Below are 26422 nucleotides of genomic sequence, written 5' to 3'. Positions count from 1 at the left end.
TAAACAAAACATAGTATGAAACTAACACAGACAAACAGATCTAGAATGTTCTGCCAGGTGGGCTAAATGCTCTGAAGAACCACAAAGCCAGGGACTTAGGGAGAGAATGATAAGGACAGCTGCATGTCTTTCCCCATAAAGCTGGCACAATGGCGGTGGCTCAGACAGTGACCTCTGGTAAAGCCCTCCCATACCTTGGGCCCACCCTAGCCTCATAGGTGGTACAGTTTATGCCCTCTTTAAACCTGGGTTGGGGTCAAACAGGCACAGAAGGGGCCAAAATGAGCTGAGTCCCCAAGGAATCAGGATTTTTCCCGATAAAGAGGTTCTCCAAACAGGATGCCCAGCAGCACCGCTAGGAGGCTCGTTAGCAAGCAGAGCCCTGGCGCACCCGAGCCACTAGGTCTGGGCAGAGCCCAAGGGTCTGCATTTTTAAGCTGGCACCCGGGGGGCTGATGCAGGGCTGCAAGGTGAGGGCTTCAATGGTGCAGGGACCTCGGACAAGTGTCGGAAGAGGTTCCAGGTCCAGCCTCAAGGGACGGGCAGGGCTTAGCCGCACAGAGAGGAAGCAGACAGAAAGAGGCCCAGAAACACGAAGCAGCTGGACTCAAGTGTGTTGACATCTCAAGTACCGCAGTGCCACCTCCCTTGTTCCTTAGGTCACAGATGTCTCTAAGATGACAGACACCAGGGACAACAGAGTGGAGACAGATGAGGCTGGGGAGCCGGGGTCCTGCTGACAGCTCTGAGAGCTGAATCAGCCAGCCCTGAAGCCCACCCCACCTGCTTGTGTGAAATACGTCTCCTTTATTTTAAAGCTATTTTGACTCAGGGTTTCAGTTATTTGCAGCCAGAAGTTACCCCAGTTGAGACACCGTTGCCTCCAGAAGAAAGAGAGAGAACGCAGAGGACTCGCCAGGGGCCAGCCTGGGACAACTGACAAGACAGGAGAGGAAAAACGTCTGGAAGAAATACAAGTATTTCGTAACTCCTTTATTAGGCACAAAGTAAAAATATATACTCATGGTATACAAAACCTATAGTACTAATGTGGGGTCCTGGACCCCAAGTGTCCCCAGAACTGGGTTTAGCACTTTCCAGGGGGCCAGGAGGCGGACGCCACCTAAACGTGCCCCCCTGGTCAGGTCAGGGGCTGCTGCAGCAGACAGGCCTGGACCCTCATTCCAAACCGCTCCTCCAGTCAGATGAGGACTCGCCACACAATTCGCACTCTCGATCTTCCAGCCTAAATGCTTGGCTCAGGCCTGGACAGAGGCTCCTGTGACCAAGAGAACGCAGCTGCTGGGGCAGAATTCCTAGCGTGGCCGGAGCTGCGGAGCTCTCAGTTGCAAGGGGGAGGCCTGGAGCCTTTGGCACACGATGCTTCCCTTCCTCTGAAAGGTACAAGGCACAAAGGCAGCTGGGCTGTTTGTGAGAGAAACTGTCTCATGACAGAGGTGCTGGTGCCAGCACGAGTGGGTGTCGTCACCTGCACTAAGTGTACCCAGTCAACACAAGACAATGGCCTGTGGGCATGGAAAAGTACTGTCAGCTCTGCGAGCAGGGGTTTGTCTCTGGGTCACAGCTGTGTTCTCAGCACCTACAACAGAGCTCCCAGGAAAGACCTGTCAAGTGCATGAGCCCACGTGCATAGGCGTGTGAACCACATGTGTGTGCATGCAGCACATTCCACACACACCTCTTTTCTCCCTCTTAGAAGGCATTTCAGTTGTGTCTCAGTTCAGAGAGGTAGGAGAGAGCTTGGGGATGCCCCAAACACCCCACAGCTGAGAGGCTGGCAGGGTGGCCCTAGCCATACAGGCCCACTTCCCTTTCTCCCTCCTCCTCCTCCTCCACTTTCTCCAGCCCTGGCCCTTCAGGGACCACTTGGTCAGCCTCCCAGCGGTGGGCTCGGGACGGCACTGAGGGGGTCAGGTTCTCCTGCAGCCAGGGGTGCAGCAGGATGCCCTGGGCCGTGAGCCTCTCAGCTGGCTCCCGTCGAAGGAGGCAGCGGACCAGGCAGCAGGCCCGGGCCGAGAGGCCCTGAGGCAGGGCGTAGGTCCCCCGGCGGATCTTGCTGAAGAGCAGGACAGGCTCTGAGTCCTGGAAGGGGTAGTGGCCAGCCAACATGGTGAAGAGCGCCACGCCCAGGCTCCAGACATCCGCCGCTTTGCCTGAGTAGGATGCCTGTGAGCTGAGGATCTCGGGACCCACGTAGGCTGGGCATGCCTGCTTGTCCCAGAGGGAGTCGTCCGGCCCGGTCAGCACACAGGAGTCCTCCAGGTTCTCCAGCACTAGCTTCGTCCTGCAGCAGGGAGAGAGACAGAGGGCTCAGGCCCTGCTGGAACTGCCAAGCCACCACCTCACACTAGCACCGGAATGTTACCCGTTTCCCGAGTGCCCACTGCCGTCTGGCAGAACTGAGCCAGTCCTGTGTGGCTGGATGACTGAGCCCATTTTACAGATGAGAGAGACAAGGCTCAAGAGAGGTTAAGCCACTGCTCAAGGTCACAGAGCAATTAAATGTGAACTAGGACTTTGAAAGGAACACATTTCCCAACAGTCCCTGGGGTGGGAGGGGGCCGAGGGCATTAAACCTCTTGTAAAACAGATGCAAGCTTAGGGTCCAGGCAGGTAATAAAATGGGAGAAGTAGGAAGTGGGGTTGGGCCAAACATCTCAGCACAAACCCTGCCTAAAAAAGGTGACATCACCAGCATCACAGTCAGTATTGACAAACTGTCCACTGGGTACTCAGCCCTGAGCTTAGCACCTGGCATATCTCATTTCACCCTCATACAACCTGTGAGAAAGACACACTTGTACATCCACAGGGCACGGGGCTGGGATGGGGATGCCAGCGCCCGCCCACCATAGCAGGCGCTAGGAACTGCTCACGTAATTTCCAGGGGGACCCCACATTCCTGTTTTTCTCCAAGGGAAGCCAGAAATCATTTGAACAAAAGAGTTCCCATTTTGGAAACACTGACAAAACTACTTCAATTGAAAACGAATAAACAAGTATCTGGGGCCAAAATAAAAGTGTGCAGCAGGCCGTTTGCAGCCTCTGCTTTAAACACCTCCCACGGGACATCCCGACTGCTTTATTAATAACCATTCTCCTCGCACTGTATTCACTTTACTCCTATGGCACCCCTTCCTCAGTGCTTGCTGGCATCTCACACATGGTGACCAAGGCTGTGGATTACAGCGCGGGAGGGGAGGCGGTGGGGAGGGGGCAGTGTCAGCACTGCCGCCCATTTCACAGACGCGGAAAGCCAGGTTCGGGCAGGTGAAGCCACTGCTCAAGGCCAAGGAGCAGGCTAAACAGCATAATCAGGGTTTGAACCCAGGTCTGTCCGACCCCACCGCCCGTCTTCTACCCACAGCGCCTCCCAAATTATTGCCTTGGGAAGGGAAAGCAGCACTTTCTCCTCCCCTCTGGGGGGGCTGGGGGGGGCTGGGGGTGTCGTGCTCCCCCAAGGCTCAACATGATGGGAAGTTGTGCATTCGACTAAAAATCATGGTAAATTTTACATTCCACATCTTACTAAAGGCACGTTTTTAGAGTACAAAACGTAGAAGGAAAGAAGGAAATAGAAAGGCACCCTTAGACAAAGGTCGCTGGGACAACCGCTGAGGGGCAGACAGGCAGCTGCAAAGACCAGCAGGCGAGAGTTGGAGGAGAAACAGTATATTCACACGCGGCCTCCAGACACCTTGAGGTACTTATGAATGACCAGCTAGTACTCGAGGCTTTTATTAATGACAAAGGCTAAGTTGGGAACCTTACAGTGGAGGCACTGAGCAGACGGCACCATGACCAGTGACCGGGGCTGACATCACAGTAACACACGTCACCACCGTGAACTTCCTGATGCCAGGCACCGAGAAGGGCCAGCATCACTTTGGGGGCGTCCTTGCCAAAAATGTAGAACCTCAGCTTAACGTAAGACAACCATCAGTCGGATCCTAACTGGGGGGCATTGGACAAAATAACTGACTGGTGCTCTTCCAACATGTCAAGGTCAAGGCAGAGGTCAAGAAGAGGCTGCGGACCTGCGTCAGACTGGAGGACACTAAGGAGATGTGACCGGTGGATGCAGGGTGGGGACCTGAATGGATCCCGCACAGAAAAGGACCGAGTAGGAAGCTGGTGACATCTGGACCCGTCAGTGCTTTAGCGAACAGCACAAGGCCAAGGTTAGCGTCCTGGTCGTGTTGGTTGTACTGTGGTCGTGTAAGGCATTAACCTTAGCGGGACCTGGGTGAAGGAAATACGGGAACTCTTTGGACAGTTTTTTGCAACTTTTCTGTAAGTCTCAAAGTATTTGGAAATAAAAAGTTTTTTAAAAGTTCAATGGAGTCACCCCACCCCCACTCAGCCCAGAAAAAATCTTGACATGAAATCAAAGTTCTTTATGGATGTCTGTATGGACCATCCTGCGTAGTCCCAGCAGTCTGGGTGGGGACAGGATGCCAGGCTCCTTTCTGTCCCCCACTCCAAAAGTCACTGATTTTCAGTTTTACAGGAAAAGGTTCCTGTGTGGGGAACTGAAGCACAGTTTTGGCTGTTGTCTGTGACCTTGAAATCCTGGAAACATCTTGACAACCCAGACCTTTCTCCTACTGCTAGGGAGCCTGAGGTCTCCAGACCCTGGGTCAGCAAGCACCCCAGCCAGGCCTCTCCCCTCTCAAGCAGAGGGCATTGGGGCCCTGACTCTGGAGTCGCATCTGGGTCCAGACCCCAGGTCTACTATTTATTTATTTTTTTAATTAATTTATTTCTTTATCTTTAGAGGGGAAGGGAAGGAGAGAAGGAGAGAAATATCAGTGTATGGGTGCCTTTCCTGCGTCCCCTGCTGGGAGTTGGCCTGCAGGGAACCAGCCTGCAACCCAGGCATGTGCCCTGACTGGGAATCGAACCCAGATCCCGTGGTTGGCAGGCCCTCGCTCAATCCACTGAGCTACACCAGCCAGGGTTAGGTCTACTGTTTATTTAGCTGCGGGATCCTGGGCATCACTGACCTCTCTGGGTCTCGGTTTCCTCGCCTGCCATGTGGGGACAATGAGAGTACCGACCTCATTGTGTAAGGATCCAGGCCGAGTCAGACAGTGCCCCTGTGCCCTTCCTTCATCACTGTCGCTGCCATCACAAAGGCAAGGGTCCACCCGGAGGGGCTTTTTCCTGGGACCCAGGCAGCGCTACCAGTCCAGGCTTCCCCACGTTTTGTGAGGGCTACTTTGCCTTCCCGAGCCTCAGTTTCCCCATCACGCCCCATCTCCTGGGTGTGTCTGTGGGTGGGTTCTCTGTTGCCACGCTCACCTCTCACAGTCAGTGAAGACAAAGCGACGCAGCTTGAGGTCTCGCAGGACCAGACCGTGCTGGTGGCAGTGGGCCACGGCGGCGGCCATCTGGCGGAAGAGTCCAGCGGCCTCGGGCTCGGGCAGGCGGCCGCGGCGCACCAGGCTGTGCAGGTCCCCGTGGGGCCGCGGGAAAAAGGTGTAAAGGTGCTGTGTGTCCGCCAGCACCTCCGCTGGCCGCGCCACGTGCCTATGAGGGGGCAGCCGCGAGTAGGGCTCCAACACCGCCAGGGCCTCGCCGACCGGGTACACCTGTGGGCGGAGCACGGTCGTGAGCACAGGTGGGGACCGCGTGGAGCCCAGGCTGGCCCTGGAAACAGTCCCGGAGAACCCTTTGGACACCACTGGGTGCTAGACCCTCTGCCACGCGCTTCAGCGGCCAGCTACTCAACCCTGACAAAGCTGGGAGGGCTCACGGCCATGAAGTACTCTTCACTGCTGCCTTACAGGGCCTTAAACTTAAGGGAGTTGAAAAATAACAGGGAACCCAAACAAAAATAACCCTGCAAGCCAGGAAATCCAAAAGAGCAGATGATGCGGAAGTAACTTTATGCCCATCACCATCATCACCATCACCATCCTAGCTTCCATTCTCTAGAACTCATGCCCGCCCACCTGCATTCCTATGGGCAAAGGCCACTGGCTGTCTGAGTTGACTGACAGCCACGGTCCCTGCTCCCTGGTGCCCACAGGCCAATACGGGAGACAGTAAGCAGGCCCAAAAGCTAAATATTTATGCACACTAAACAAGCAACACGATTCTGGTAAGCGTTGCAAAGGAACTGAGAAGGAGGCTGGAATACAGAATATTTTGGAAGGGGGCACCTATTTTCAAACCTGTGGTTCAAAAGGGACTCTGGGGAAGTGACCTGAATGATTCAGGAATGCTCATGGGGTACGCTTTCCAGGTGGGGGCCCCGGGCAAGAAAGAACTTGGTCAGCTCTAGAGACACAACCAAAGATCAGCAGGCCGACATGGGATGGGGGAGGGAAGGGAGGCATGTGGTGAGGTGGCTCAGCTCCTCAGGAGCCGAGCTGGGGCCTTAGGACCTCAGAGGAGGAAGGTGACTCGTTGGAAGCCATACAGCTGGTCAGCGGCTAAGCTGCCATAAACCCTTTGCATTCTGTTTTAGCTTATGCTACACAGAAGATCCAAATAAATAAAGCATATACATATTTGATCCCTTAGGAAACACTGTAAGCATATGTCTTTAAAAAAAAAGGTGAGTGCGGCATGGAGGAAATAATCCAAACACAGACTTTTTTGAAAGTTAGGGTAAGTACATCCCTCTGTGCACATTTGCACTTGCCTTTCCTGCTTCCCTAAGATAACCATGGGGCTGGTTCCCCCAATTCACACAAGTCACTGCTCAAACGTCACCTCCTCAAAGAGTTTTCCCGGACACCCCTCGCTAAAATCACCCGCGCCCCCTGCCGTCCCTGTTCTCCTCTCTCCCAGCTCCCAGCCTTCTCTCCACAGCCCCTCCGATCACCTGAACTAAATGTTACTCGTTCGCTGGTCTATTGTCCATGTCCCTCCTTAGAACATCAGCTTGATGAAAGCAGAGCTTTGTCTGTTTTTGAACCACACAGCATGGTGCTTGCTGGTGCTCCCCGGTCTGTTCAATTAATGAATTAGGTGATAATCTACAAAAACAGTTGTTTATCTTTCTACACACTGACCAGAAACCCCTAGAGACGTGGAAATGGCCGGGGACCTGCATCAGGCAGCCCAGGGCCCTGGTGAAATGATGGCCGGACCACATGCCCAGATGTGCCCCCGTCCACTGCACCCCGACAGCAGGAGCTGGAGTCAGCTGCTGCTGCTCCCAGTTGGAGGCTTAAGCCCTGTGGCTTCTCTGCATTCCCAAGGGGATCCAGGTCTCCTTCTGCCCCTTCCTTATGAACCAGGCCTCTCCTGTCTTCCATATGCCTGCCTTCTAAGAGCAAACCTGTCCTGCTAGTGTCTGAACCACTTGTCCCGGCGTGGGGCACGTGGCTGTGAGCTCAGCCTGCCAGGGCCCAATGTCCGCTGATACCTCCTGGCTCGGAGATGTGGCAAGTGACCACATCCCTTTGAACCTCAGTGTCCTCCATCTATAAAATGGGCCCAGCTCTACCCCATAGAGTGTGTGAAGATATCATGCACATGAAGTAACCAGGGCAGTACCTGGTGCACAGTAAATACCTGTTATTACACGTTCTCATCTCTGTCCTTTTGACCTGCCAATGTTCTGTGTGGGCCTGACCCTCAGGGGGCATTGGCCCTGCCCAGTCCCTGATTTCAGCCAAGAACCCTGGACGTTGCCCTAGGAAGCTAGGCCAATGTTTTGTGTGTGTGTTTTTAAGAAATATTTTATTTTTAGAGAGAGGAAAAGGGAGAGAGAGAGGGAGAGAAACATCAGTATGTGGCTGCCTCTCATGCACCCCCTTCCTGGGGACCTGGCCCACAATCCAGGCATGTGCCCTGACTGGGAATCGAACCGGCAATTCTTTGCTTCGAAGTCTGGCACTCAATCGACTGAGCCACACCAGCCAGGGCCAGGCCCAGTGTTATGTGGATTCATACATGACCCTGCTGCTGTCTTGACCTCAGTCTTTGTATTTGTAAAATGGCCACAGTGCAGGCCCAATGCCCTCTAGGGTCCCAAGAGTTCTGATATCTACCATAGTTAATCTGCTGTTGTGCAAACACCTTCAGTGGCTCCCACGGCCTAGCGGGAGGTTTTTCCAGAGCTTTCACACGCAGTGGCTGTCGGCCCCCATCTCCTGCCCTGACTACATGCCTTCTTCACGCAACCACAGGAACGCCGCACTGTCACTCCTCTCGGCCTCTGCACAGCTGTTGCCCAGCCTGGCCCTCGCTTTCCCTGCTCCTCCCGAGCCAACTCCTCCGTCTTTCAGCCACCCCCTTGAGTACATGAGAGAGACGCTTCTCCCCTGTGCTCTCATGGTCCCGAAGCCCACCCCTACAACATGTATCACACTATGGCCGCCTAAGCTACGAATTCCCCAGCACTGGGACCATCTGGTTTACCTCTCTGGTCTCAAGCCAGCCTGGGGCTTGACAGATAATTAGGGGCTCACTGGCTGCTTCCCCAGTAAACACAGGACCAAATGCACATAAGGGCTCCTCAGCCCTGAGGATCCCCTGCAGCCAAGGCTCTTTCCCGGCCCCCTGTGATGCTGATGGAGAGTGGTCCCCGCGGCACATACCTGGCAGGTGTATTCGGTGCCTGTGGGGCAGTGCAGGGCCCGGTAGACCCGGCTGCCCTCCTCAGGCCCCTGGAGGACATAAGGCCCAAGCCGGGAGGCAGAGGTCACAGCAGGGGCACGGCCTGCATCAGGAGGCGGTCTCAGTGGCAGTGGGCAGGGGGGCAGCTTGGGCTGGGGTCCACTTTGAGCTTGTTTCTGGGTGGGACACTCAGGGTCTAGGTCATCATCCAACTTGAACTGCTTCTTCCTGGAGGGAGCGCTCACAGGAGCTGCCAGAGGGGAGGCTCGCATCTGGAAAGAGGGAGAGAAAGGCACTACAGTGAGGCTGTCTGGTGGCCACTGTCTTCCTCTGCTGGTGGGAGGGCACACTGGCACGACCTGGACAGAGGGTGATTTGGCAGAGGGCATTCAACTGACAACTGCACGTACCCCCTCCTGGATGTCCCACCTCCGCAGGCTACCCTCCAATCAACATGCTCTTCATCAGAGCCTTGTGTCTAGGAGCAAAAGGCAGAAAATACCCCCAAATGTCCAGCAGTAGGGGGCTGGTAACAACAGCACAGGATAGCCATACAATAGAATACTATACAGCTCTGAAAAAGGACCAGGGAGCTCTCTACACATGGCTGTAATGATGCAAGTACAAGGTTATTGCTGCAGCCCACACACGATCGTTTAGAATGGGAGGTCAGGTAAAGTGCTTCCCAGACAAGGTCACGTGAAAGGAGTTCATTATCACCAAGCTCTTACTATATGAAATGTTAAAGGGACTGACTTGTCTAAGAAAAAGAAGATGATGAAAAATATGAACAGCAAAAGGACAACAAACTCACAACTATCAATACCTGAACCTAAAAAAGCAAAAACTAAGCGAACAACTACAACAGGAACAGAATCACAGAAATGGAGATCACATGGAGGGTTGTCAGTGGGGAAGAGGAGGGAGGAGAATGGGGGGAAAGGTACAGGGAATAAGAAACATAAATGGTAGGTGCAAAATCGACAGAGGGAGGTTAAGAACAGTATGGGAAATGGAGAAGCCAAAGAACTTATATGTGTGACCCATGGACATGAACTAAGTGGGGGATACTGGTGGGAGGGGGTATGCAGGGCGGAGGGGAATAAAGAGGAGAAAAAATGGGACAACTGTAATAGCATAATCAATAAGATATATTTAAAAAAACACTTGAACATCCACCATTAGGGGACTGCTTACATAACTTATATTTCATCCATACATGAGATAATTGCACCCGTTTAAAAGACTGAGTCAACTCTATATTGCTCATTGAAAAGACATCCAGAATGAACTACTAAGCGAAATAATAGTAAAGTGGAAAGACAGACTTGGTGGTTGGTGAGAGGAAGAGCAACCGCGTGGTATCTATTGAGTATGATAGGGCAGACAGCTGGTACCTAGGAAAGGGAGGGAGGGATGGAAGGAGTGGGGAAGGATGGCGAGTGAACAAGGTATGCACACACGAATATATACTCTGGAACGGTTATGTCATCAAGTGAGCAAAGCGAGCCGCTCAGCACTACACCTAAGATGACCTCGTTCGTATCTCAGCAGCGTATACTGTGATGCGTCTCCGTCTTTCCATAGTTATAGATGTGGAAATGTACAGGGAAAAGTCTGGCAGGACCCAGGCTAAAACAGCCACACAGTAGCTCTTGGCCTCCTGGGAGACCTCCAGGAGAAGGGCCGAGGTCAGGAGGTAAGTAAATTTTTGATTTCAATAAAAATAAAGATTCCGCATTCATTTATTGCTTGAGCGTTTCAAAACAGGGGAGTAGATTTCTTTTTTTTCAATTGTGAACTTCATCTGTGATTGCCCGACAGCCCGAGGGCCACCAGACTCTCAGGCGCACCTGCAGCGCTCACCCACCTGTTTCATCATCAGGTTGGAGGGGAGGCCTCACAAAGGCCCCGAGGTTGCATTCATTCGCGGTGGGGGAGGCCACCACCCCTGCAGCTGTATCACTGGGTGTGTCGGGAACGGGCAATGACACTTCAGCTCAGAAAGGTGCTCTCGAGGACCCATCTGCCCACCCATTCAGACTCCAGATGAGGGACAGAGGCCCAGGGATGACGTGTTGGTTAGAGGGGCAGAGGCTTCACCCCAATTAAAGACCTTTGGACAGTTGGCAGTCGGAGGCAGGATTAATGGGGAAAGATCCCGCAGAGTCCATTCTCATACTGATGCCCACCTCTCCAGTCATGCTACCCCCAAGTGCATGGGCTGCCTCGGAGGGAGGGGGAGCCCCACCTCGGGTGAAAGGCCACAGTCCTGTCTTGGTAAGAGTGCAATGGGGGTGGCAGGGGTCAAATATCCCCGGGACCCACCCTGGCTGGGGAGCCCTGGGCAAAGTCTTCAGCCTTCATGAGCCTCCGTTCCTTCACACAGCGGGAAGCTTATGGGATTTTTGTGGTGAAGAAATTAAAAACAAATAAAGTAGCCTGGCCCTCTTAGGATCGGTGCCAGTAAATGACCACTGCGGCTTTATAACTGCTATTACTATTATCATTCATAGCTGAAGGTGGCTTAAGTGCTACCCTCGGGAGTCTCAGAAATCTCCCCAGGGATGAGGTTAGGATGACATTGTTCATTTCACCGAGTTTCTGAGTCAAGCAAGATGATCCCTGGCTGTGTAGACGCTTTGCGCCCAGTGAAGCAGAGACACCCTGGAAAGGTTCTTCCGGGGTTGCATTAGCAAGCCCGGTTGTCAGGTTGCCTGCCCCATCCGTGCTGAGCCCAGTGGGGCCTGAGCTACCCCGGCCCACTGGACAAGGGGTTCGGCAGGCACACCAAGGGAGCGCCACTGCAGGACGGAGGCAGCCTCCAATCCCTGGCACCCTGGTGGAGGTGGGGTGGGGAGATAAGGGCGGGTCATACCCAACACGCACAACAGGGCAGACGGGTACAAATGCCCCTCCAAAACACACTTTCTCCAATCCAGCCAGTCCAGACGCACATCCACAGAAGAGCGGAGCACACACATCATTAAGTGGCACACAGGTCTCCCTCCGTGGGCAACAGTGAACGTACACACGCAAAGAGCTCACACCTATCACACTCAGGACTGCACAACTGATACAAAAAAGGTTACACAAAGTCTGATGCCCGCTCCTTGCCTGCCGCTCCTTCTACTGCGCCCCAGGCTCCTCCCACAGCTCCCCAGGCTCCTCCCACAGCCAGGCTCCTCCTTTGGGAGCGGAAGCCGCGCCCCCGATTGTCCTGGGGCACAAAGTTCTACGGAAACAGAGGGACGCCGGGGGACCTGGAGGGGGTAAGGAAAAGGGAAGGAGGCTGGGCCCCAGGGCTGTGGGAAGGAGTGGACTTGGTCCTGGCCTCGCACTCCCTGCCCGTAAGTACAGCACACCCCGTCTGCTCGAACCAAACACCCGTCTGCGCAGTGCAACGTGCAAACCCGTAGCCGCACGGCTGGGTGCACACCTGCGGCGGCGCCTGGCACCCACCGGGATTCTGCACCTCGCGCGCTGCATCCGCGTTCCCACCGCCCGGCATGGGTTCCCTGCCCCCGGGGCAGCCCAGCAGTCCCCCAGCCATGTCCTCTGAGACGTAGCCCCACCCAGACCCCACAGGCTCACGCGGACCTCTGCAGACACACTCCACAGTGCTAGACCTTACACACAGTTCCCCAGTGTCCCCCACGGTCCCTCACAACCTCCCCGCACCAAACCACACGACTTTCGCGCCTCATACTCACCCAAAACACACACCTGCGCACCTTTCTCGGGGCGACACTCGGACACCTCAGTGTTCGACTCTCTCCGCCCCCGGGACACAGCTGCCACACCTGGGGGCTCAGCCTCGCCCCCAGTGGGAGCCGGCCACAGTCGGGCGACCCCAAGCTCGGCGGGGCCTCGTCCGCCGGAACCCGGCGGATCCACTAGGGTTTGTTAAAAGTATGTGAGTGTGTCTAACCTGCAGCGGCCCGCCCGCCCCCGGCGCTCCGCCCGGTACCTTGCCCTGGACGGGGGATGCTCCGCTGCGGCTCAGCTCGGCGCCCGTGGGAGCCCAGGCCTCTACACCCCACAGCCAGACGCGTGCGGATCCGCCGCCGCTCCCACAGCAAGTGTCTCGGAGACGCCCGACGCCAGGCTCCGTTCTGCTCCTGCCTGGGTGATGTAAACCTGAGTTAATCACCCGCCGCCTGATGTGCTCTGGCGCAGTATTGCACCATCCCCCAGAGCTCCGCCCCCTGGGTCTCGCCCCGGCACCCGGCCACGGCGCTCCCGCCGCGTCCCAGCTGGGGCCCCGGGCACCACCTGCCTCTCCCGCCCGCTAGGGGGGGTCTCTTCTCCACCCCTTCGCCTCCCGCCCCGCACCGAAGCTTCAGTCGCAGACACCAGCCACTGACTCCCGCTGTCATCTTGGAAAAAGCATTTTGCTTTTCTGAACCTGAGTTTCCCTATCTGTGAAATGGGAAGAACGTCGTTCATTCTCAAGATGGTGCTGAGGCGATAAAGAGCAAACCAGGGGACAGTCTCCCGAGTGCTTCCCATTTATAAAGCACTTTTCCCGCCGTTGCTTTATTAAACCTTTAGAGAACCTGGCAGAAAGTTCTAGTATCTCCATTCTACTCAGGTGCAGCCCGAGGCTCAGCTATGGGAAAGCAGCCCAGAAACTTGCTGTGCTACCTCAGGAAAGCTGAAAACCCTGCTTCCGTTTCCTTCTCTATAAAATGGGCTTATAGCCCTGGCTGGCGTAGCTCAGTGGATTGAACGCGGGCCTGCGAACCAGACAATCGCGGTTCGATTCCCAGTCAGGGCACATGCCTGGGTTGCAGACCAGTTCCCAGCAGGGGACTCAGGAGAAGCAACCATACATTGGTATTTCTCTCCTTCTCTCCTTCCCTTCCCCTCTAAAGATAAATAAATAAAATCTTTAAATAAATAAATAAAATGGGCTTATAAATAGTACAGCGCTCACTTTATAGGGTTGTTGATTGAAATAAGTTAATCCATGTAAAATGCTTAGAATAGTGTAGCATAGTGTAGGTGCTCAATAAAAACCGTGGACACAGTGGAGGCTCAGAGGGGGGAAAGCACTTGTAACAGAGCTTGTTTCCCAGGACTGGCAGGCCACAGGGGCACTTGCTGCTTGGTGAAGCCTCCCTGGGCAGCCCCTGCCCCCCACCCCCCCACACACACACCAAGCACCAATCAGTGAAAGGCACCAATCAGTGAAAATCCTTTTTAGGTCTTGATGTTGGAATATACAGGTGTCAAAACAAAACAAACAAAAAAACCTCCTCAGGCAGAGGTTGAATGGGAGGCCGGGGGAGTCATCTTTGTTTCCCTGCTTCCAGAACCCCAGGGACTAGCTCACCTGTGTCTCAGAGCCTTCAGGGCACAGTAGGGGATTCTGGGACCTCATTTAACCTTGAAGACTCCGATGCTTGTCGGGGGAAGAGTTCTTTTTCTACACATTCAGGTTGGAAGATCCCACAGCTGTAAGGGGCAAAGGCAGGCGTGGCTGTCTTCTGAGCGAGGCTACGAGGCTGGCGGCCCCCTGCTCGGTTGATTCACACATTCCTAACTTTGTTTCATGCTTTGTCATCTTGTGAATGCAGGGGACCCATCAGTGACAAGACTGACCTATCCTTGTCCTCAGAGGTTTTATAAATCAATGGGGAGACAAGCCATTCTCAAGAAAATAAAATCAATAAACCAAGGTCATCTAAAATAGTCTAAGTATTATATATTTTCTTGAATAAAAGAGGGTAGATTTGTTCTCTATCAAATATGACTGATATTTGATATCAGTCATATTGATCTTTTCAATAGGAATCATCAGGAAGGTGATGCTTAAAGTAGGATCTTAAGGAAGAAGAGGGAAGACAACTGCAAAGGTGTGAGGGGAGACAGAGGAAAAAGCCAGTGCAAAGGCCCTGAGGCACTGGAGGAACTGTCTGTGAGGTGGGCACTGTCACCTGCATTCTACAGATGAGTCAAGGTGAGGCATTCACCCAAGACCACCCAGCTTATTGTATGAGGTGGATTTGGATTTCAGGGTTTGGGCTACTGTCCCCATTGCCCACCCAGGCAAGGGGCATTTCACATCTTTGCAAACCAGCAACCTCCTTCACACTGGTGGGCATGTTCTCTGGAACATTCTGGGCTTGGCCCCCAGTCTGAATCCCCGGTCACAGCTGAGGGTGTCCAATCCCGATTCTCTGGCCCAGTCTGTTCCCATGGGACGTCACCTGAGCCAAGCCTGCGGTTCCAAATGTTCTAGTCATGCATTAAAGGAGAATAAAAAGAAACGGGCAAAATCAGCTTTAATAATATATTCTATTTCATCCTTTACAGCTAGCATATCATCAGTTGGACAGATAAAAAAGTTATGAGTGAGATCATCTAATTTTTTCATACTAATACCTTCAAAACCTTGTGTATATTTTATGCTTAGTTTGGACACAAATCAGCATGGAAGCTAAATTGTCAGTGGTTAAAGTGAAAGGTTGTCCTACCCAAATAATTAGGTTAAGCTGCATGTAATGGAAAAAATAGTTTGCCTGTTTTAAAATTAAACTGCAATAAAACGTCAGATTTATTTCGTTGGTCACACTGGCTACATTTGAAATGTGCAATAGCCACATGTGCTGGATTGAGAAGCACAACCGCAGACAAAGAACCTCTGCCGTGGCGCAGGCAGAAAAGCGGAGAGTCCGTTGGACCTACAACATAAATGCCAAGTAGCCTTGAGCTACTTGCATTCATAAATGCAGAAATTACTGCAATTAATTACGCCTTTCTTGCATTAATCCTGAGGATTAAATGCATCCAGGCAGCTGCACGTTATAGTCAAACCACATTTCCTGGATTCAGACCTTACCAATTCCATGTGGTGAGATTTTGGGTAAGTGAATTCAGCTCTCCGTGCTTCGGTTTCTTCATATTCATTTTTTTATTTTTAAAAAGATTTTATTTATTTATCTTTAGAGGGGAAGGAAAGGAGAGAAGGAGAGAAATATCAATGTATGGCTGCCTCTCATGAGTCCCCTGCTGGAAACTGGCCTGCAACCCAGGCATGTGCCCTGACTGGGAATCGAACCGCGATCGTGTGGTTCACCAGTTTCTTTATATTTAAAATGGGAATAGTAATAGAACCTACCAACCTCATCGGTTTGTCATGAGGATTAAATGACTTAATATTTGTGAAGTACCTGGAATATAAACATTTGCTAAAAAGTGAGAAAATAACCGCCCCCCCCAATTAAATGTATTACGTGTGCACTTTCCTGGAGAGAGAGTTCTGCTTTCATAAATGAGCTTCTCTCCAGGCCCAGAACATCCTCTGCCCTCGCGTCTGAGCCGAGCGGGCTGCACTTCTATGTGCTGTAGCTCTGATGGGCGCAGGCTCTGACCCTCTGCCGGGGTGGGGGGCGGAGGGCTGTGATGCAGGAGCGGTTGGGGCCCAGGGGCCCAGGGGCCCAGGGACTGCTACCAAAGGAGCGAGCAAGCCTGCCTCCTTCCCTTCCACTCAGGTGTCACTAGTGACTGCCACATGCCTGAAATTCCTCCACTTGTGTCCTTCAACTTTTATCTTTTTAAGTTCTCCCCACTAAAGTGAAAAGATGCTTTGGAAAGAGTTCTGGTTGGATTCTAGATCTGGCTGAAGTCACTGACCCTGTGAGATCCTGGGCAAATCACCTGTTCATTGGGGGCCTTAGTTTTCTTATATGTAAGATAGGAACAGAGAGTTGCATTAGGTCAGTGTTTTCTAAGGCACGTGCAGCAGTGGTAGATGCCAGGCGGTTTTAGGGCCTCCTGACACAGTTCTATAACGTGGGATCATATGATGTGCCTATTTCCTTTCAATTTTCTTCCTCTTCCTTCACTGACTGGGGAAGGAAATCTCATCTATCTGTGTCTTTTCTGATTTTATTTATTTATTTGTAGAGAGAGCAGAAAGGAGAGAGAAAGAGAAACATCAGTGTGTGGTGGCCTTCCGAGCACCCCCAACTGGGGACCTGGCCTGCAAACCCAGGCATGTGCCCTGACTGGGGATCAAACCAGCGACCCTTTGGTTCGTAAGTCGGCACTCAATCTACTGAGCCACAGCAGCCAGGGCAGTTTCTGTGTCTTTAACACCTCATTTATTAAGGAAGAAAAAGCAAGGCTCAGCTCAGAGCTGTCAGCAAGAAATGGGATTTAACTGGAACTTAAGAATCTTGTTTTGTTTTCTTTGTACTTAATTTTATGGTTGTTTCACCTTTATGGCAAATGATACTGACTTTCCATTTGAGGTCAGTAATTTAAATTTTCTGTTTTAGGGGTGGATGGGGTGGGAGAGAGCAATGGGGGGAAATTGGGAGAACAGTAATTGAACAACAATAAAAAACAAATAGAAAAATTCCATTTGCAATACATTTTTTACATGAGTTGATTGCAAGAGGAACATTGTAGACCGAATACAGGCATTTGGGAAAGATGGCGACTCTAGCCTCTCCTCCTCCTGGGTGCCCTTAATAGGAGACCGAGCACCTCCTCCTTCTCTGGAGTCTCCCAGGGGCTTTGCAGAAAACCTTTGTCATCTGAATCTGGCTCAGGCTGGGCCCTGGCAAAGACAGGCAGGCGAGTCGGGGCAGCATCAACACAGTGGTAGCCCAGTGGCGGCCACAGCCCTGCTGATCTTGCTGTCTGCCCTGTGAGTCTGGGTTTTCTTTGCAAAGAACATAATTCTTGTGCCCGTGGGTTGAGTATGGCCCTGTGTGGGTGCTTCCCTTACATCATCTCACTGTATCCTCCTACCTCCCCACCAAGCTGCTGTTTTCATCCCTGGAAGAAGATGAGGCTCAGAGAGCTGACATCACAGGCCTAAGGAGTGAGGTGGGCAATGGGATTAGAAACCAGCTGCTCTGGCTCAAGGCCTAGGTGGCCTTTGTTGACTGCTTTATGCCACCTCCTTGGCCTAAACTAGTTGTATGACACTGAGCAAGTCACTTAGCTGTAACAGTGGGAAGTTGTAACAATGGGAGATTGTAACCGCCCCACCACCACTCTTTGTTATTGTTTTTCTAAGTGCTGACACTAACGAATCTGTGGCTTGCGGATGAACAGCATGTTTGTATAAGAATCCTAGAAACTAGCTTCAAACGATACAGACTCCAACCTTCAGGCATCCCAGCTCCAGGAGGTTTGCTGACCTTCAACCGTGGAGCCGGGGTGACGTGAAGCCAGGATGACTAAACCAGGATGACACGCACCGGACCATCACCTGCCTTATCGGAATGGACTGTGCTCGTCTGCACATAGAGAACTTTTCTACCCCCCTTCCTAGATCTCTTTGTTCTGATCCTGTCTCCCTCCTAGTAAAAATGTCTGCCTCCACTGAGAGGTAGAGATGGGCTTTGTGAGATGAACCCCCGTCTTCCCAGGAGATGGGCTTTGAGAAGTGAGTCCCCCATCTTCCAGGTTGCCGCCACCTGAAAATAAGTCTCTTTCCTTTATGTTATCACCTGCCTCCTGAGTATTGGCTTTTGTAGCAGCAGACAGCTAGAACTGCTTTCAGTTACAGTTTTCTGTGACTCCAGATGGAACTCTGGGGACCCCAGTAAGGCCTGAAAGGCCTGACCTGGGGGTCCCAACTGCTTGTGGCAGGCCGACCCGGAGGCAGGGATCACGGGAATTTGCCAGCAGCTGCAACTCTTCCTGTTCCCCTTTGCCAGGCGTCAGCCGCCTTTCAGTGCTTTGCTGGTGAAAGGAAACGGTTCTCGGGGACTCGCAGCCCAAACTGGGTCAAGTCCCTGGTGTGCACAACCAGAAGCCCCTGCCCCGAGCTTGGGTTCTTTGACCCATTCGGAATTCTGTAGGGTCAACCGGCGCCACTCAGTGGCAGGCAAGGCTGAGTGGCGAGAAGCAATATCCCAGTTCCCCAGGACGAGATTTATTGTTGCTTTTCTTGTTGCAAACTGCTTTTTAATCGTCTCTTAGTTTTGTTTTTCTGTTCTTCCGTGGGGGGTGGGGGGCGGGGAGCCTGTTTCTGTTTGCACGCTCTCTGTTTCTCTCCTCTGCCTGAAATGAAATGTTGGTTACAGTTTTTGCCAGCCTTCTTGGCTTTTAAGGGCTTGGTTTGATCTTTGCTGTTTTGTACACACCGGGAATCTTCTGTCTCCGCCATTTGGACCTCATCAGGGCCGTTGGCAATACCGGTTGGTGTGAGGTAAGATTCTAAGACTAGTCCCAGTCTCTCCTTTTAGACGATTTAATTCTAAATACTCATTTGTTTAAACTTTGTCCGTGCTTTAGATTTTGTTTTGGTTTCTGTTTTGAAAGGAACCCTTGGTCTGATTTCAAATTGTTTGACCAAAGGTCTGGTAAACGGGATATAATCTATTACGTGCAGGCTTCCATGTTGTTACCTCATAAGGATTCTACTCAGAAAGGATTTCAATGAATGGTTTGAAGACCGGAAAAGATCGCACTCCCCTCTCAGAGAGTAAAACCCAGAAAGAAAAGAAAAAAGGGGGAAAAACGGGCATTTTTAAACTTAAGCTGTTAAAGCCGCCTCGAGCCTGTTATCTCTCCCCTCTCTTCTCCAGCCTCCTGCAAGTTGTCAGGGTCAGTATATACCGTATTTTGCCGTGTATAATGCGCACCCATATTTGGGGCTAAACTTTCAAGAAAAAAAATCTTTTGTTTTGATTTTTAAGTCAATTATTTATTTATTTATATTTAGATCCTGGTTTTTTGTAACAAAGGAATTTTTGCATTTCTTTTTGAACATATGGATATGTTATTGCTTTCTAGAGTTACACTGTTCATGCATGAGCATAAATAAAAGAATTCAAAATATTTATATAGGCACAGAATTAGTACTACCCATGTATAATGTGCATCCTTATTTTTCCCTCAAAAATTTGGTCCAAAGAGAGTGCATTATACACAGTAAAATACGGTAATCAGACAGCTGACCTTTGAGCACACTAAAGGCACTAATCACCAAAAATCCAAAAGAGCGGTGTAAGTTTGGTTGATGTCTTTTAAACTTATTAACATAAAATATGTTTGTTTTTGCCTGGGTTTAAAAAAGAGTTCTTGTTATCTCCATTATGCCTCTTTAAAATGTAAATGTATTTGCCAATGGAGAAAAACACTATTTCTGAAAATTACAAAATGTATTCATAAATTTGTTAGTCTAAAGAATGCTAGTTACTTGCTCTTCGTTGTCACTAAGTTTTCTAAAAATTGACAATTCTCATTATATGATTCGAATTGGGAAAATATATGATTTTGGCAATAAAAAGTTTAAATTACAACACTACATATTGAAAGAAATAGCATTGAAGGTTGGTTACTTCCGAATAAGTTAAGGAGAAGAAACAAACTGAGAAGGGGTGTGTGCGTCGCAGAGGGTCCGTGTCGGCCAGTCAGACAGGGTCTGTGTGCGGTGCGGCGGGCTCTTGTAAGTCACACGGGGTCTGCAAATGTTGGGGAAGGCTTGGGCACAGGGGAGGGGCAAAAGGGGAAGGAACTGAGGAAGTGAAAAAGGTAAGAAAGGATAAAGAAAAGGGACGTACAGGAAGGAAGGACACTGGAGAAGGAATTTCTCAAGAAGGGGAATGGAAACGAGGAAGACTGGGAATGGGAAAGAAAAGGAAAGGCTCACAGACAGTAAAGCAGAATGATCATTTTAATAACAAGTGGAAAAGCCAAAAGCTCCTTTGGATTTTCTGAAACCAACTGTTAGTTCCCCAAATAAACCCCAGGTAAAATTGGCAGTTGGGGACAAATTAATTAATGCGTTACTCTGATATACTTCCATTTATAATTTTTAGTATTATCTTAAAATGTGATTACCAAGAAAGAAAGCAAATTCCTTTGTCACTTGCATTGTAATCTGATCTATAACCACGTCATTTTTTAATGTTTTTGTCATTTAGAGACAGTCATTGTTTTACTCCGAAGCATTTGCAGAAATGTTGCCCCTGCTGACTGATGGTAAAATACGAGTTTCTGAGGATAAATGTTCAGATTACACTTTGAAATGAATGGGGCTGTGGAGGGCTCACAGAGACACTGGCAAGGACACACGGGAGGGAGCCGAGTGTGGGACTGAGTGAACTGAGGGTAATCATCGTTCTTTCGACTTCGATCAAAGTGTTGCTGATTAAAGAAATGTGTTTGTTTTCATAGAGCAATTTGGTCAATTGTAGCCACACTGAAGCATTTATAATTTTTCTCCCTACTTGATCTCTCCAGAATGTGGAAACACTTAAGGAGCGAGTATTGTTATTTTCATGGCAATATGTTTGTTTGCATGAATTCAACGGGATGTATTTTTTTCTGGTTTTCAGCTGTGGTTTTATAAGCCAAGACTTTATCTGGAACGGTGTATCTGAAACAGACATGCCTGGACTCTGCACGTCAGCAAGAAGCTTTAAGGAACAGAGATCGACTTTGGAGCCTGTGTAAGCCCCTCGGAGAAATAGCCGATGCCTTACTTATTCTTATGGCTCCTGGCGGTCTTTGCAGCTAACGAGCAAAGGTTGCGTTCTGGGGAGATGGTGAGGAAGAACCTCAGACATTTTGGGGACCTTGGGAACTTGAGGAATTTACCAAACCTACAGGTATCCAGGCAGGGCCTGATGGCAGCTGTGTGGCTTGGTTTCTTTGCCCTGAGAGATTAATGGAAGCTCATTCTGAAGGTTCCTGGTGACGTCCCAGCCAAGTCGATGTATCAAGACTGGTATGATCAATTGCTATTCCTGTGGTGTTTACGCAAATGATCAGGCCAAATCGAAACTGGACCAAATGCAGTCAGTGAATTGGTCTTGATTTGCACTTTGATGAAAAGGAGAGAGATTGTAGGGGAGAAATAGTGTTTCAATAAAATCTATTATACACAGTCGGGGAAATTAAACTATAGTTCAGTTAATTATCTGTGAAATTTTATTTTTTTTCTCTTGCGCTCCTGAATTGTTCTAGTTTCCTTAAATGTTTGGAACACAACCTTCTAACGTCCATAGAAATGGAAGAACCATTGACGGGGGGGTTTGTAACGATGGCAGATGGTGACCCACCCCACCACTCTTTGACATTGTTTCTGTAAGTGCTGACACGGACAAATCTGTGGCTTGTGCATGAACAGCATGTTTGTGTAAGAATCCCAGGAACTAGCTTCAAAAATGCAGACCCCCAACCTTCAGGCATCCCAGCTCCAGGCGGTTTGCTGACCTTCAACTGTGGGCTTTCGTAACAGCAAGCAGCTTGACCTGCTTTTGGTTACCGTTGCTGCTCTGAGACCCAGAGCAAGATGGAATTGATAACAGAATCCTCCCCAGGAGGTTATTGAAATGCTTATGGTTATTGGTCATTGTTTTTGGATTAAATGGCAGTTAATGAGTTAATGCAGGCAAAGTGTTTAGACAAGTTCCAGGCACGTGGTAAGCACTTGATGATAACTGGCTACTGTTATTTCCGCAGAGCCTCGCCTCCTGCCTCTCCCCCAGCTCCCCAGCACACACCCCTTGAGAGCAAAGGGTGACCCGGACGCAGGGACGTTTCCTGAGCAGCCCTCAGGTGGCAGACCTGGGCTGTGTCTTTCATTTGCTCTCTGATGTAATCCTGACCACAGCCCTGTGAGCCAAGAATGAATGTATGCCCTCTGTTTTCACGAGTGATAAACAGGTGTCAGAGAGGAGAAGGAACCAGCCCAGGATCAGGCAGCAAACCAGGGGGCGTTGAACCCTGGTAGGTGTAGTTCAAAGCCCCTGTAGTTCAAAGCCACTGTTCCAGGAGCCTCCCAGAGATTGGCTGGAAGTTCCTGGGGGGGATCCGTGCCCTCTTTAAGGGCGAGAGGTCCCCTCCCTAACCTGGAACTAGAGCGTGCTCCTGGGAGGAAAGTTGTTTTCGGTTCTGATCTTGCCTCTGACAGTAGGGGTGACCTTGCCTGGACACCAGTCCCTCCCTGCTTCAGCCACACAGTCATTGCTGTGTGTGTCAGGGCGGGGGCCCTCCAAACTTCTGGGGGTCCTGCTTCTCTTGTTACCTTCCAGCTGGGAGGAGGAGAGAGCGGGAGATCCACCCCCTCCTGGTACCGGAATTGCTGATGAATTGCTGTCATCTGATCCCCTCCTTCCTGCCTGCGTGCCTCCTGGGGGTCTAGAAACCTTTTGGTGGGGAGGGAAGGGAAGGGGTTACATGTGTTCAGTCCAGGCTACTCCCCAGTCTTCTCTTTTGGAGAAAAGGTTGCTGGGTGGGGTCGAGAGTAGGAGCAGGGTGTCGAGGTGTTCAGCCAACAGGCAGTTGCATCAGAACACCTTGCGCAAGGCGTCCTCCTGGGTCAGTCAAGCACAGAGCCCTGCCCCATAGCCCTCACCCGCACCCGCATCCCCTGAGGTGCCAGAATGAGGACTGTTAGGACTTGGAGGAAACACTAACCCAGGCCTGGTCCTGGGGTGTGCCAGGGGAAGGCGGGGAGGGTTTGGGGCAGGTGCAGCTCATATGCCTGGGGGATGGAACTTCAGGCTGGAAAGTGCTCATCGAAGAGTCCAGATCTGCCCAGTCCCTCTGTGGAGAAAGAGGAGGCTAGGCTGGTGCTCTGGACAATGGCTGAGCCCTGATTCTCGACTCTGGTCACAGACGGAGCCGTATTCCCTGACTGTGGACTCCCACAGGACTCTGCCCTGAAATCTGGGTGTAGCCTGATCACTGAGCCTCGGTCACTGCCCTTAGCCATGGCTCAGTTCTGACCCCGGCCCCAGACCGAGTGCTGACTTGGTCACTGACGACGTCTTTTCCCGTGCTGACCCCTGGCCTAAAGCCCAGTCCAGCTCCTGACTGAGTTACAACCCTGCAGACCCACTTGCTCTGATTCAGCGATTTTCAACCGGTGTGCCACCGCAGGCACACTGGGGCGCCGCAAGAATTTTTAAAACTTCAATACTGGACTATTTAGTCAGGGACACGGTCCTCTTTTCCTTGAGAATGTCAAATAAAAAAAAAAAAGACAACAGCCAGCACAACAAGAGCTGCTTGCTGTGAATGAATCAAAATTATAGCTTTTTGGGGGTTGTTGTTGGGTTAGCAAAAAATAGAATTTTTTTTGGTGTGCTGTAGGATTTTAGTACTTGGTTGATGTGTGCATGGGATGTCGCCGCTCTAATTCATGACCTTTGACCTCAGTCTCCAGATAAACCCCAACTGTAGCTGAGGCCCAGGCAGAGGAACAGGAGAGCTGTGTTCAGGCACCTGCCGCAAGTGCTTGGCAACTGCTGGTCTCCCTTCTGGCCATTGTACCCCATCCCAGGTTGAGGTTGGCCAAGGGGCTGTCCTCTGACCAGCCCCCCACTGTGACTCAGCAGGGTTGGGAGCTGAGTGTGGAGTCAGCTGGGGCCACGGGGGCGGAGCCAGGGCAGTGCTGAGTCAGGGCGAGGAGAGAGGACCGTCTCTGAGGTTAGAGCCGCAGACAGGATTTGGGGAGGCCCCGGGTCTGCACGTGGATGTTTCGTGTGGCCGGCAAGGCCATGAAGGTAAACCGTGCAGCTGCAGTTACGGCTGTTTCCTCTCCCGGTCTGCACAGACGGAGCACACACACAGTCCTTCAGTTTGCCTTCTTCTCTCAGTTTAACCATTTGCCTTTGGGATTATTGCACTTTGGTTCAGAAAGACCTCCCTGATTTTTTAAAATAGCTTTGTTGTATGCCATTGTCGGGATGTACTGGTTTACTGAAATCTCCTTGTCTTTGAACATTTCGTTATCTCCAGCCTTTTTTATACCAAACGATGCTGCAGGGTTCATACCTGAGCGGTAGAGAGAAACTCGGAGCTCATTTCCTGAACGCGGAATTACTAAGTCAAAAGTTGGAGCGTTTGCATTTTGGATGGAAGTTTCTGGAGGATCCTCCATCCAGATTGCACCCATCTACCTCCTGCTGGCGGAGCGTGTGAGTGCTGTCATTGAGGGGTTTTGATTTTTACCAGTCTGATTCAGAAAAACAAAAGTGCCTTCATGCAGTGTTCACGTGTTTCTCATGTTCTGACAGGTGAATCTTTTCACATTTTACAGCCGCAAAGGCTGATGGGGAAGAAGAGCTTCCCCAGGTCAGCCCTGCCCATGCTGACTCGGTGGGCAGCGAGCGTCCCATCTCGGGAGGGGACTCAGCAGAGGCAAGAAGAGGCCAGGTGGCTAGTGTGACAGGGCCTTCAGAAAGCAGTCGCACCTCCCTCTGCTTCCTCTGCCCTTGGTTTGCCCTCCCTTCCCAGATGTGCCCACACACTGTCCTCACCCAGCAGGGCTGCACCCCCACAGGTCATTCCAGGGTCCCACCTCCTTCCTTAGGAAGCCATTTCCCTCTTCCTGCCACTTAAAGTTTCCCTGGCCCAGAGGTTCTGAACGGCTTGTGCTAAGGGGACATCTAGCTCTCCTANCGCAAAGGCCGATGGGGAAGAAGAGCTTCCCCAGGTCAGCCCTGTCCATGCTGACTCGGTGGGCAGCGAGCGTCCCATCTCGGGAGGGGACTCAGCAGAGGCAAGAAGAGGCCAGGTGGCCAGTGTGACAGGGCCTTCAGAAAGCAGTCGCACCTTCCTCTGCTTCCTCTGCCCTTGGTTTGCCCTCCCTTCCCAGATGTGCCCACACACTGTCCTCACCCAGCAGGGCTGCACCCCCACAGGTCATTCCAGGGTCCCACCTCCTTCCTTAGGAAGCCATTTCCCTCTTCCTGCCACTTAAAGTTTCCCTGGCCCAGAGGTTCTGAACGGCTTGTGCTAAGGGGACATCTAGCTCTCCTACTTGGCCTCTCAAGGCACCAGGAAATAGTTTGTATCAGGCTGCTTGCTAGTCTGGCACTCAGTGAAGGTCAAGCCCACAGCCCCCCCTGGTGGCCAGCATGCAGCGTGTGTGTGCCGATGTGCCTGCATTGGTGTGTACCACTCAGATGTGTGTCTCTGTAGCAGCCTGGAGTACAAACAAAAAAGCCTGGTTCTGGGGCCAGGACAGATCTGGATTTGAACCCCTGCTCAGCGTCTGATCAGCAGTGAGACACTGGGCCGGTCCTACCCTCGGTGAGCAGCAGTTCTCTGGGCCGCAAAGTTGGGGTGATAAGCAAGGGGCTGACCCCTGCCAGCCTGGATGAGTCATCTCCTTCCACGTTCCCCTTGCCCTTCCGTTCCAGCCACGCTCCCTTTTTTCTAACCATCGAAGAAACCAAATTCTTCCTGCCCCAGCACCCTGGCCCTGGCTATTCCATCTGCCTGCAGCTTTTCCCACACCTTTCCCGGCTTCTCCTCCTCCTTCAGGCCTCAGGTCAGACATCACCTCCCCGGAGAGATCTTTCCTGAAGGGCCAAGTCCCCACCCCACCAGCTTCTGAAGTCTGTGTCTAATCTGTAACTGTCTTATTTTATTCACAGCGCTTGTCAAGGTTTGATGTGATCTCATTTATGTCCTAAAATGCTCTTCTCTGTCCCTCCTGCTCCCACGAGAAAGACAGGACCCTGAGGGCTGGGTTGCTGTAACCCTGTTTTTAGAACAAAGCCTTGCACCTACTAAGTGTTCAATCGATTGTTGAATGCATGAATGGAAGGTGCTCAGCACAATGCCTGACGTACAATAAAGCTTGAAAGTGCTGCCGATTAGTGTTAGGTCAGTGCTGGCGGCTATTGTTAATGAAGAAAACTTTGCTCCGCAGTTCTTACAGCAAGCATGTTCTTGAGTCCTGTGTGAGGAGGTGTCCTGGGAGAAACAGGGTTAGGAGACCCAGCGGGTGCCGTTGAGGAAGAGACCCGACAGCTGGGGAGGTGCGGACTCTGGAAAATAATCACGACTTACTGACGTCATGGTGCACTGAGTTAGTCTCCCTGCAAGACTG

The 26422-nt window shown here is 51.4% G+C and overlaps 1 protein-coding gene and 1 long non-coding RNA gene across 3 annotated transcripts; one reads left to right on the top strand and one right to left on the bottom strand.

Annotated features, from left to right (window-relative positions):
• Positions 1-978: 978 nt before the first annotated feature.
• TRIB3 (tribbles pseudokinase 3) lies at positions 979-12872 on the bottom strand. Of its 2 annotated transcripts, none has more exons than XM_037044254.1 (4): positions 12569-12872; positions 8580-8870; positions 5326-5615; positions 979-2305 (listed from the first exon to the last, which is right to left on the bottom strand). In XM_037044254.1, exons 2-4 carry the CDS (start codon positions 8868-8870, stop codon positions 1810-1812), a joined length of 1077 nt encoding a protein of 358 aa, XP_036900149.1. In that variant the 5' UTR covers positions 12569-12872; the 3' UTR covers positions 979-1809. The 2 variants fall into 2 exon arrangements, with proteins under 2 accessions (XP_036900149.1, XP_036900150.1); XM_037044255.1 differs by lacking the exon at positions 12569-12872 and adding an exon at positions 11196-11868.
• Positions 12873-18036: 5164 nt separating this feature from the next.
• Positions 18037-21495, top strand: LOC118985583 (uncharacterized). Its single transcript, XR_005066149.1, has 2 exons — positions 18037-18775; positions 20910-21495. It is a non-coding gene; the product is annotated as an uncharacterized LOC118985583 (long non-coding RNA).
• Positions 21496-26422: the final 4927 nt, after the last annotated feature.

This window comes from Sturnira hondurensis, unplaced genomic scaffold, assembly GCF_014824575.4.
Source record: "Sturnira hondurensis isolate 20B ecotype Veracruz unplaced genomic scaffold, ASM1482457v3 Scaffold0004136, whole genome shotgun sequence".
Lineage (NCBI taxonomy): Eukaryota > Metazoa > Chordata > Mammalia > Chiroptera > Phyllostomidae > Sturnira > Sturnira hondurensis.
The sequence above is the reverse complement of the archived record's forward strand: the minus strand, read 5'-3'. Positions and strand labels throughout refer to the sequence as shown.

Coding starts and splice junctions, on each gene's coding strand:
- TRIB3 (XM_037044254.1), bottom strand. CDS start 8,870: ATGCGAGCCTCCCCTCTGGCAGCTCCTGTGAGCGCTCCCTCCAGGAAG. Junction 5,616..8,579: donor GCACCGAATACACCTGCCAG/GTATGTGCCGCG, acceptor CTCCGCCCACAG/GTGTACCCGGTCGGCGAGGC. Junction 2,306..5,325: donor GTCTTCACTGACTGTGAGAG/GTGAGCGTGGCA, acceptor TCCCTGCTGCAG/GACGAAGCTAGTGCTGGAGA.